Raw genomic sequence first — 12,610 nt, forward strand, 5'->3', positions numbered from 1 at the left:
ACGCTGGATCCTCCGTGTCACACTGGATGGATGCATTAATTCACGCAACAGCAGCCCAGTCCAGATATTAAGTTCATCTCTGTACAGAACTTAGTGTTCTGCTCAGACCCACATTTCTGTATTGGTGGTTTTTTATTCAGGTGTTTTACCTGCAGAGCTGTGAAATCAGGCCAGTCGAACCCTGGGGTGCCAACACTCTGGTTGGTTCCTGCAAACAGAACCAACCTGAAGTTGGTTCCTTGTTGTCCAGATTGTCTCCATCGTCTCTCGGTTTTCCTCAAAACTCCAAACTGGATGTGAGTCAGCAGCGGATCGGGTCGGATGATTTTACCTCTTTTTATGGTCGGGACAGCAGAAAGTTGTGATTTATGCTTCCTCAGTGAGTCCAACTTTATGGCCGCAAGTTTCTACACTGACTCATTATTATTGGATTGCAATGCAGGCTGATCGCATTAATATAAAATTATTGCAAAGAGCTTTATTGGCTTGTTATTGTTGTTGATTTCTGGATTATTAAGAATTTAAAGTTGAGATGTTCAGCTGCAGAGCAGAAGGTTTCAGGATGTCTAAGACGTTCCTGTGAACTCCTGGATCATCTTCTTTAGAGATTTTCTGGCTGAATCATGTTGCCACCAGTGCAGAGCTTGCTCAGCATCTGCATGCACAAAGAGGTGAAGACTGTGGGACATGAAATATTGTCTAAAACAACCTCAAAAATAAACTGAAATGAAGAAGAGCAGCAGAAAAACTGCTGTCATTCCCACTGATGAATTCTGAATGTTTGGGACACGTTTTAGATCTGTGGTCAGAAAACTCTGGAGACGAGGTTTTCTGGACTGATAATGACTTTCCCTGAGATTTAAACAGTTGGTTCTGATTTTGACCGAGCCGAGTTTATTTGCGTATCACATTTCATCAACAAAGGAGTTCAAAGTGCTTCACAGAATGAAAACCAACTGTGAAACAAGCAGTAACCATTTCAAAATCATCAAGCAAATATGCAATATATTGATTAATGTTCCAGCTGCATCAAAGAGTTTTAGTCTTGATTTAAAGGGTCTCCGCTTTTCAGCATCTTTGCAGTTTTCTGGCAGTTTGTTCCATAACTGTGGTGCAGAAAAGCTGAAAAACTTTTTTAAAGACTGAGACAGTGAAAAACGTGCTGCAGGTTTAATTATGGAGGAGATGGCAGTTTTAAACAAAAAATGAAGGAATTCCAAGTTTATTCCCATTTAATCGTTGAACCAGATGCAGCAGAGCACAGACTCAGCCTCCAGAGCAAATCTCTGAGATTCAGGTCCATTTGGGTCAGGAGGAAGTTGTGTTCAGGCTGCAGAGGGTGAACCGTTCATATCATTTAAATTTAACTGTTTCATTTCACAGTTTATATTGTTGGGGCCACAGCCAGTGGTCGTTGTCACCACTGAGAAAAAGGTACATGGATTCATCAGCTTGATGTGTGATGGCACCATGTAGATTCTTTGTTCAGCTTGTTGAATATTAAACTGAATAAAAATTAAATCATTTTAAAAACAGACAGGAAAAATAGATTACAGCTGATTGTTTTTGATGGCGTCGTTAAGTCTAGAGTTTCTGTGTTTGACCATCCTGATCCCCAGTCAGGAAAAAAACTGTCTGATCTCTGGTGAATGGATTGGTCCATCTCTGCTTTAACTCAGACCTGGACCCAAAGAGCAGGAGGAGAAAAAGAAACCAAAAACACTCCAAGAACGAAGATGTTGGGAATGTTTCTCCATCAGTCAGGGTTTGGTCCAGGAGTCCATATCCAGCTGGTCAGAGTAAACTGCTGAAGTTATGAAGCAGCATCAACCCTGGTAACATGGACTCTTCCAAGAAATTTCTTAGATTTCCTGATAAATTAGTTTAAAACTTCAGGAATTGTTTAAATTGTCCTTCAGTAACACAGAGAAGCACAAAAACGTAGCATTTCTATCACGTCTGGCTCCTCTGGTTGTGACTCTAAGCCTATTAGCTCTGCACACATTTCCAACAAACCCGATGCGCTTTGTTAACCAGCTTATAGGAATATGAGTTTAATATTTATGATGCAAATAATAAAGTCATGCGGGAACGCAGCACTCCTCGCCGAACCACTCTAATCATTCCCACTCCTCTTTGTCGCTCCGTGCAGAAGGTCGGGACAGATAGGAGGAGGGCGGAGCAGCTGAGCGCCGGCCTCTGCTGCGTTTGCTGCGGCGGAGGTAAAGATAGGTGAGGAGTTCACTCGTCCCCCCAGGCTTGTTGAGCGGCTCCTTGGTTCCAGCTGAATCCCTGTTTTGGGTTGGGTCTGTGGTTGGCAGGGTGGAAAAGGGCAGCGCGCTCCTGCTGGGCTGCATGAAGGATGAAACGAATTCTGTGGAGCTGCTGCTTTCTGGAAGAATGTGCAGATGTAGCCACAGTGGGAGCCGCACTTTGTGGGCTGTGCTGTTGCTCCACTCCCCTCCCAGGACGATTTTGTTTTGGAAAATCATGAATTTCCCCGTTTAGTGAGTGAATTAGCAGGTCAGATAAACCCAAAGCATTCCAGCAACTCACTTCCCACACAGACACAGAAGCCTCAAGGTATCCATCATATTTTCCTCTCAATCAACCAGAGCGTCTCTGAAATGAGTTTTGATCAACAGTTCTGACTAATAATGAGAGAAAAAGGCCAGAAAGGCCAAGAAACCCTCTAAAAAATCTCCAGGAGCCCAAAGAACGTCTGTGTGCTGGGGAGGAAAGCGAAGTGCTGCGGAAAAGTAATTTTACTTCAACACATTCAACAGATTTTGTTATTCTTAAACATTCCATCAAATAAATGTTAGACAACATTAAAACCGGTCTGATATTATGAATGAGCGGTCTTTAAAACCACTATATTAGATTCTTGAAACAGGATTTAAACACCTGCACAGAAAAAATGGTAATGAAGAAGTTCATCCAGAGGGAAACCTCAAGCTTCCCTTTCTGTAGCAATACCTACAGTATGTTGATTATGCTGATAACTTGGTTTTACTAAGAGGAAACCAGAGCAGACACAGGAATACCACAGAGGTTCTGGTCCAGATAAGTTCTGATCTATATCTGACGACCAGAACTTGTTGCATTACTGCAGGTGAGTCTCTGTGCTGCTCTCCCATCTCCTTCTCTCTCCTGCAGTTATAGATAAAAATCTCACAAAATGTCACACCTGAAGATGTGCATTCAGACTTTAAACTCAAATCCTTCTAAACTTTATGTGAAATTAAATGTTTAAAAATGTCTTCCTCCAGATTTCCCCGCCTCGGCTGAGGGCCAGGAGAGACGCGTTGGACGGAAGCTGCTGCAGGAGACGACCAACAGCAGCCTGGAGGAAGAGGAGATTGATGAAGAGCCGAAGAACTGCACCGCTCCAGGTAAGGCGGGATGAAAGAAAGAGGACACAAGTGTTCTCCGCTTTCCTTTGCTCCAGAATAGAGAGAGGAGGCTAAAATAAGAAAAGCAAAAAATGGGAAACAAATCATTCTCTCTGTTTCTCCCGTCTTCGGTTCCCCTAATGTAGACTAACCTAGTTTGGACGGTCATATGATTTCCAGCAGGCGGTGACGTTCATGCTGCTGCCGCTGTGGTTTTTCACAGTCCCTGCACATCATTGGCATTATTCTCACCTTCCACTGACTGTCTCCATCTCACCTCGTTCCTCCCTTCATGTTTCAACACTGATGCTGGCGCTACAGCGAAGGATCATCTGACTTTGATGTGAAATTAAAGTAGTTTGTGGTTCTGAAGTGGAAGGATAATAATAATTCATGGTTGAAGACATTTAAACAGCTCTTGCCAAAGTGTAAGATCTGAATCAGGCTTTCTGAGACCGAAAATTAATAACAATCCCAAAGTTAGCTAAGATGTAGTCAATAGCATGTGTGTAATCACTGACTAACATTGACTCGCTCCATTCAGTACGACAGCTGCTCATGCTAATCACCATCATGCAGAGCGACTAGCATGTAGACTTTACCTACAGGATGTGTCTCTGGCATCATTACACATCTGGATGTCAACATTTCTACCTGTCAGTACTTTGGTTAACACCGTTAGCTCATCCAGATTGGATGCAGTGTATGTGCATGTCATTTTTAATTCTTCCTCCAGATTCTCAAGTGAACCTACATTCAGACTTTGACTAGACTGTTCTCACATGAATGTACTTTTATTTAAACCGTCTGTTTAATGTAATGCAAATGTATTTTCTGAGTGAGCACAAAGCATTTCCTTTTATAAAAATCACGCTCTCTCTGGAATATTTTACTCACTCTTTGTGTTTAGTGGGCGGTAACTCTTCTGATTGATCTGATTGGTTGTGAATAAATACGAACTATGTGCTCTGTTGGTTGTTAACAGAGTTGAGCAGTAACTCGTTACATTTACTGAGTTACATTGACTTGAGTAACTTTTTAGAGACATAAAATGTTCTCCTCTCCATCTCAGTCTGCTGGTTTCAGTGAAGCTCTGCTGACGATGTGTTGCAGTATCGCATAAAACGCCAATAAAATACCCAGAAGTTTGAGGTTGTGACAAAATGAAAAGTAAAACGTTTTAGCGTTGTGAATACTTTTGTAAAACTAAAGCAGGTTTTTGATGTGTGAACTTAGAAATACTTAAATGAAGGAGAGGATCGGTCACCTCTCAAGTTTTTGTGTCGCAAAATTATCAACCTCCTGTCTCACTTTCCAAGGTTACCTGCCTCCATCTATAAACGGAGCTGGGGTCAAAGTTCACCTTACTCTACTCCCTTGCTGATGACGCAGGAGCTGCTCCTTTCCTCCTCTTGCTGCTAAATTTAAAGCGGCCCAACCTGGCGGCTTTAACCCGCGCTTCCCTCCTGAGGACAGCGCCGCTCCTGCTCAATAACCTCCATTTGCTCAGAGTCTTGTCCTGCTTTGGTGGTCCGTTCTCTTGAGACGGAGAAACACCTGTTTGGGGGTAATTGTCATCCTTCACCTGATAATTAAGAGAAAGTTAAGGAGATATTTAAAAACCGATGACTGAATGAGAAGAAACAAGCATCATATTGTGGTCACTGCGGGTTTATTTGATGGAACGTTCTCTACTGGGGAGACTGGCAGCTGTCTTAAACGTCGTCCTCTAATTAATAACTGTTGTCTCAGCAGAATGATGGATGGATTTCAAATTATTTGCAAGCAGCCGGAAACCATTCACAGATTGATGGACAGCAGTTGCTGCTTCCCTTCAGTCGTTGTTGTTGTCCCTCCTGGCGCTGCCCTAACGCTTCAAAAAGACACAAATCCTGTTTCTATAGAGACACTCACAGTCGATCAATACTCCTGATTATGGTCACCTGACTTCTAGCTTCCATCAAAAATCCCACAGAAGTAGCAAGGAGTGATCTTTTTCATCTTAACATCTGTATACATATATATATATATATATATATATATATATATATATATATATATATATATATATATATATACATATATATATATATATATATATATTGCTGAGTGATTAATTGTCTCAAAAACTATTGCGATAGATGATAATATTGTTTGAAGACCTTTTTACACTGATTTAATGGAAATGACATAATAATTCATGTGATTTCCTGCCAAAGATAGATACACTTTATTTTCAAAAGAACATTTAACACTGGAACTGATAAAATAAACAAAACAACCAAAAACAAAAATAAAATGGATTCCCAGTCTCCATTAACAAAAATGTACTTGAATAAAAACACCAAAGTGTAAATAAATATTGGACTCAATCAAAAGAGTTCAGATTATAAAGTCTGTAAACCATATTGTCCTTCAGTAATCATTAGATTTAAATAGAGAAGATGGAACATCGACTACCTGATGCAATAGTTCACACTACACGTTAGTTCACTCCTACATTTTCCCCTTAAGACAATCTGAGAACGTTGATGTTCTCAGATTGTCTCTTAATAATTTCATAACCGATCATCCTGTAGTGTGTGGTGTGTTACGGTAGATCGTTGTGGCGCTCCGATCTAAATCAGGGGTTTTCCCCACTGGGAGCTTAACGCAGCCTGTTGAATGTGACAGGTAGCCAATCAGAAAGCCGGATTCTCCTCCTGCTTTCTGAGGGGAAATTACAGAGGGGAATCCCAAACAGCTGACACGGAGTAACCCGAAGTCCAGCGGACATTGGAGATGATATGTGGAAACAACATTAATGTTTATAAAACATTTGGTGTAAAGAATATAGAAATGATGAGGGGAGGAGTTGGAGCCAAATTGGTACCAGTTGATGAACCCGGTAACTTTTCAGCTGTTCTTCGTTAACGTGACATAAAAAGGTTCTAATGATTTTCATTCAGTCAGGACGTTACGCTGACACTAGAGCCACATGCACTGCAGATAGATTGTAGTAAAGCACTGATTAATGCCTGGTTTTAAAATGAGTTAACTGAACTTGTAGCCATTATTTTGTGCCCATTGTTGGACACCACACGGCCCGATGGAACCCGATGGAACCCGATGGAACCCGATGGAACCGTTGTACCTAGGATTTCTGTCGGCTAATGTGTGATCTCTCAGGTTTTGAAAATGGGCCGACAATCGGCCGACAGCTCTAAGATGGTGTAGTGTGAACTGGACATTACACTGAGGAAATGAGGAAGGGAGGGTCAGTGGAGAGCAGCGGAGTTGAACCTTTTTTCATTCAGTGTCATCAACAGAAAGAGAAAAAGGCTGGAAGAGACGATAAAGGCGATGATTAAAATGACATCGATAGTTTTAATTTATCGTATGATTAATTGATTTATCAGGTCTATATATATGTGGCTGATCTGAGTGTGTTTTTTAAATAAATGTTCTGTTTTGAATCTGTATCCTCCAGTTAAGTAGATAACAATTATTTCAATAGTTGATTAATCATGATCAATTGTTTCAGCCCTACATTATTATAGAAATTACTCACAGAAAATTTGCCTATTGACATTTTTTTTTTGTCCTAGAGCTTATCTAAATTAATTAAAAGAAAATGAGAATTTGGTTTCCATGGTGCTGATTGGCTGAACCCCAACAATGTTAGCTTCTGTTAGCTCCACAACAGTTTCCACTGGGTGAATTCATACTTTTTAAAGTATTTTTTGGTTTTTGAACTATTAAAATTGATATTTTTAGACAGGAGTTCAAGTTTTTTAGCAATTTGCGAGTGGGTGTGGTCCCAAACACTCACAAATAATTTCTTTAATTCACCTTTTAAATTAAAAAAGTATTTTTAAACTGAATTATTTGAATCCCGAGGTGCGTTGTACTTGTACTTGTATGTGTTTTTATCTTATCTACTTCAGGGCGACTACTGATCTTGTTTTTATTCTTCACTAATAAAGTGATTGTGTAATCATACATCTGATCATGTAGCATGCTTCATATGTATTTCCACAGAGTGCTAGCTGATGATGCGAACTCTTCACTTCCAGCTGATTGTCGCCTGAAATTAGAAACCTGCTGATCAAGAGCTGGGAAGCAGAGAGGAAGGAAGAGCAGCTCGTTTGCTAATTTTTCTCCTCTCCAAAACGCCTCCATGAGTTTGATCATGAAATCTCCGCTGCGTCTGTTGATTTCAGGCCCTTGTTTATTGTCTTCTGCTCCTCATCACCGCATCATTTTTCAGTGAAGATGGAAAAAGGAACAGTTGTTTCTGGGAATTTATTCTGGGAGTTTTCTGCTAATGAAGTGATATTTATGAGCTTTTGTTTAATGTTGCTAGATTTGTTAATTTTAGCACTTCTGAGCCCAGATTTGTCTCAAAAGCATAATCTTTCTTCATCAAAAGATTACAATAATCTGTAGTTCCCTTCTGCAGTAAATATTACTGTAGAGTTTTATACAGCAAAATCTGGTCATTGTAGATTTTTCTGCCACAAAATAAAAAAAAAAGAAATTTTCGGAGTCATATTTTTACTAGAAAAAAAACTAATTTTGATATAAATGCTAGAAATAAAAAAACATGGAAATTTCTGAGTTTAAAAAGTTAAAAATCTGCTAGAAAAAGCTCCGAAATTTTGAGATTAGTTAAAACAAAACTCAAAACATTTACAAATGTCAAATTTTTTCTGAGTTTAATCTCAAAACATCTCAGATTTTGAAGAAATGTTTTTCTGTTTTTCCTCTCTTTAACGGCCCTAACAAGTCGTGGTAGAAATCCCATCTAATCGCTCAGCGGTGAACCCTCTGTGCTTCGGCGGCCCTCCGGTTCTCCTCCTCTTCCTCCCTCCATGTGACTGCTCTCTCCAGGGGTGTTTTCCTCCTCTGTTATTAAAAGCGAGCTGCAGTGACTTAATCGGGGCTTCCCTGTGAGGAATGCGGTGTGTGTTGGAGCGCCTGCGGTTTTTGGCTGAAAGTTTTGGAGCAGTATTGATTAATGTGAGGAAGCTGCCGGGTTCTGCAGCGAGTCGTCCAGCGCGTCGGCATGCTCGCCTCGCTCCACGTGGGATTCCTCCCGTCTCTTCCTCACGTGTCTGCAGCGAGCAAAAGTTTGATGAATTAGTCAGAAGATGGAAGGGGTCTCACCGTCAGCCTGTCATCAATCAAATCTTAAGCTGACCCACAGAGCGGCCCGGACCGGCTTCCTCTGAGGAATCGGTGCTTTGGTGTTGCAGTGACATCACTGGGCTGCTGCTACTGATGATGCTAAAGTTCTTTCATAACTGCCAAACGTGCAGCTTGGCAAAGTCATCCTGTTTTGTTATTGCAGGATCAGGAGCTTGGAGCTCAGGGGAACTGGACCAATCCATCACTGCAATTAGCCGAGCCGAGTCAGAACCTTCCCTCTGCATCAACTCCTGCTGGTTCTGGGCCTGTTTTAGCTGCTGTACAACATTAATCCACAGTGACGTTTTGTTTGTTTCTCACTACTTTTCTTTTAATTTTCCTCCCGTTTTTCACTCAGCGGTGTACAGGCAGGCATGACCAAAGGTGTTGCCTTTAACATGCTTCGTTTTTTTTTTTATATTTCTGTGGTACACTGAACAACAAGTTTCAAAGATTTCTGTTGGCAAATATGTTAAATTTATGTGGAAACATGTTCCATCAGAGACACACAGAGGAACCAGTGAAGTTATGATTAGTAATCTGACTCAAATCTGACTTTTTCACGGCAGATTGAAGGTCCTGATTCTGATCTAAAAAACTTGATCCACTCTACTTTCATATGTGGAACTAAATCAGATACATAATCCTCCACAAAAGGCCGTTGGTGTTACTTGCTGACACTCTAAAGACAAACGCATGGATGAGTTTCTCTAGATCTTGTTGGGACACCAGTCCTTTAATCCTGGAAATGCTCTTCAAGTGATAGAAGACTGACTTTGTAATTGTCTTTATGCATTTTGCAGAGGCAGGTCCATCACTGCATCCAGATTTCAGGCCTGATCTCCAGTTTCTAGCAGTAATAACTGAAGCTGTGTGTTGACTCTTCACCTTAGCTGAGTACAACATAACACCCCTCAGTGTGGAAGCTCTTACTAGGGGAAGAAGACAAAGTTTGCTACTTTCAGAATCATTGATCAAATCGTGAGCAGGACAAGAAAAGCAACAGTGACACTTGAGAACAATAAACTTCAGAGATACATATTTTGCGCTGATATTCTAGTGAGTCATTATGGAAGCATTTAACTGCCAGAGATAATGAATGAATAATTCATTCAATAACAAGAAAGTTTACTTATATCTCAATTTATATCGAGATATGAATCTTCTATCGAGATTTATATCTTGTTAAAACCAAAAATATGTTCTTATTTTATCGTCATGGTGGAAACACTTGTGCTAATCGGCTAACAATAGCTGTTAAAATCACTGTATGATTTGTACTTTTGACTCATTTGTTCAGGCACTAAAGAAAATAATTCTACATTGTTAAAATGTAGATCTGCGAAACATGACATATTTATTTGTCATATTAATTAATGACAATGTTATAACTATCTTAAATGTGGTTTTAGAACATCTTCTTTCATAAGCATATTTTTCTCTTTTATTGCACTTCTGTTTCAGTTGATAATTTTGGTATACATTGTTTTTTTACCTTACAGTGAAAAGGCAATTTTAAACAAAATGCATTAATATTACTATTATTACTGTTTATTATTGATGAATAATAATTGTCATACTTAAACTCAAAGATTATAATTCAGTAGAAAGTCGGCCATTTTAATTCAAAGTGATGATCTGTCAGGAGGAGCTTTTGTCAACCAAGACGATGAATTAATGCCCATCTAATTAGACTGATGTTGTGATTTCAGCTGAAGTTCTTCCCAGCTTCACTTGTGCCAACAATCTGACCATGCTGATGGAAAGAAAGTATTTTAAACCCATACATTTCTTTGCACTGATTTAACATTCATCTCATCACTTCACAAGAATCTAAATATTTTACAGAAGCAGCAAGGTATGCAAAGCACAACACAGGAGGTTTTCCCCTCTGAATTATTGAGCTCTGATTGTTTACCAGGATAGACTCGACATGCCTTTAGACATTGTTCGCGCTGCTGCGACTGCGAGCGATGCAGAGACTTCAGCGGGCGTCGTCCTGTTACTGCTGCAGTCCCAGGAGCTTCAGAGGACATGCAGGCTTCCACACACAGTGTTTCTGTGAGCCTCCACGGTTATGAACACTTACAGCAGTGCTGACATGAACAAGATTCTCTGCATTTCAAACAAATGTTCACCTTTAAATCACAATGTTGTTAGTAATGGTTCAGAATGTCATTAACTGCCTGACTAACTGGTTTTGATGCTGGTTTTGTAAACAGATGAATTCCAGCAGCAAAACCAATGTGGTCCCATGAGTATTTAGTCTTTACCTTTAAATTGCAGCATTTTACTGTAGAGTCCCTCCAAGCTGGAGGAACTCCAGTGCAGTCACTAATTTAAACTGGGAGTAAAGCCAAATGTGTTGGGAAGCGTTAGGATCTCAGCTGGTCATCGATTTTATAAAACAGCAGGTATATTCAGTGGCTGTTTCGCCGGATGCAGACATTAGTCAAATGGGCTCAGCTGAGATATCGGCTACCATCTACTCAGTAAGGAAAGAAGCTATTGGCTGCAATAAAGTTGTTTAAATTTGCATAATTGGTCATATAAATCAAATAAGCAAGTAAAAACACCTTAGATATGCAGAAGCTCATTACATGTGAAGTTATTCATCTCGATGATGTACAGTTCTGCACTTTTAATCTAATTGTGTGTTTATTTATACATTCCTTTCATGCAGTGTGCTATAATCTTTTAAATGTTTTTATAATATTTCCCCAGGCTTTTCAAAGGTGGTTTAGTACATTTATTTACTCTTTCACTCTTTGGTCTGGTGCATTTTCAGAGGATTATGATGAGTCTTGCATGAATAGAACCATAAGCTGAAAAGTTCACAAGTGCGATATGAAGATAACTACTGTTATTATACCTCACTCATCCTGCAGCGTCCAAAGATTTAAACATTTTCAATCTTTTCTGTTGAGTGCTGCTTGCTTGAACACATACAGTACGTTGCCAACACAAGTTGCCCACAGACGCATTCAGATCAACTGGAAAAATATTGAATTTTATAATGTTGAGATCATAATTAATAACATCTACATTTCTAGCAGATATATTTGTCTTTAAGCTAAAGGTGGTTCAGCAGAAGTGTTTATTCACTCAGTGTGACTGAATGAAAATGTTTAATTGGTAAGTTTGGTAAGTTTTCCTTCCACTTTGCAGGAAAAAGTACAGTAGATGATCAGCAGCAGGATGTCGTCTCTCAGGTTCTGTCAGGCTTTTCAGAGTAGGACTGTCTCCTTTCCTTATTTATTTCAAGCACAGACTGCAGAATATTTGGTCATGGTCAGGTTCAAAGCCTGCACTGACAACATGCAGAGTCGCCAAAGTCCAAGAAGTAACTCAGATTTTTTTTTAAGAAGTGAAAGTTGTTGGAAGTGAAAGTTTAAATTGGAGGGAAAATCCCCATCATTGTTGAGGACGGTGATATCTGACCTGGAGCCTCGTCAGCAGCGGCCGTGAGGCGCAGCGCTGCGTCCTTTTAACACAACTCTGCAGATGTGTCAGAATTTTCTCTTCAAAGCTGAGAAGAGACCTCAGCGTCCTGCTGAGGTCATTACAACGTGGATTAATGTGTTACTGTAAAAAAGCCAAAAACGCCCACACATATCTGAAGTTCTCTTTTAGCTCATATCCAGATCCTGCAGTTTCTTTCAAAGCGTTTATTTATAGTCTCTCTGATGACTCACCACGTTTCACAAACTGCGTGTTGAAGTATCTCATGGCCTTCTTTGATGCGTCTTGTCACTTAACTGAGTTTAGCTCACCTCTCTGCTTCACCTCATGTGAACGCTGCAGTCACTTCATCCAGAGATGAGTCACCAGCAGGTGAGCTTTGTCCACAGCCAGGCTGCGGCGCTCCAGCGGAGGCTGCGCCTCCTGCGTTGCCATGGTTTACCGGTGATTCACCGCCGTTACGCGAGAGGCCGGGGTTGCGCCCGGACTCTGCCACGTGAGCACCGACTGATCTGGTTGTTGTGTGTTGAGAAATGCAGCATAGATGCTGTATGCGGTTTCCACGGAAACAGCTTCTAACAAAA

The 12,610-nt window shown here is 40.4% G+C and overlaps 1 protein-coding gene across 2 annotated transcripts in view; it reads left to right on the forward strand.

Annotated features, from left to right (window-relative positions):
- The window catches only part of LOC122830121 (sodium/potassium/calcium exchanger 3-like), a 40,808-nt gene that overhangs the window by 3,491 nt on the left and 24,707 nt on the right, over nt 1-12,610 (forward strand). For both annotated transcript variants that reach the window (XM_044115225.1, XM_044115224.1), the window contains one exon: nt 3,273-3,395. In XM_044115225.1, coding sequence (XP_043971160.1) covers nt 3,273-3,395 — 123 coding nt within the window. The remainder of the gene's footprint in view (nt 1-3,272; nt 3,396-12,610) is intronic.

This window comes from Gambusia affinis, linkage group LG04 (assembly GCF_019740435.1).
Source record: "Gambusia affinis linkage group LG04, SWU_Gaff_1.0, whole genome shotgun sequence".
In the NCBI taxonomy this organism is placed as follows: domain Eukaryota; kingdom Metazoa; phylum Chordata; class Actinopteri; order Cyprinodontiformes; family Poeciliidae; genus Gambusia; species Gambusia affinis.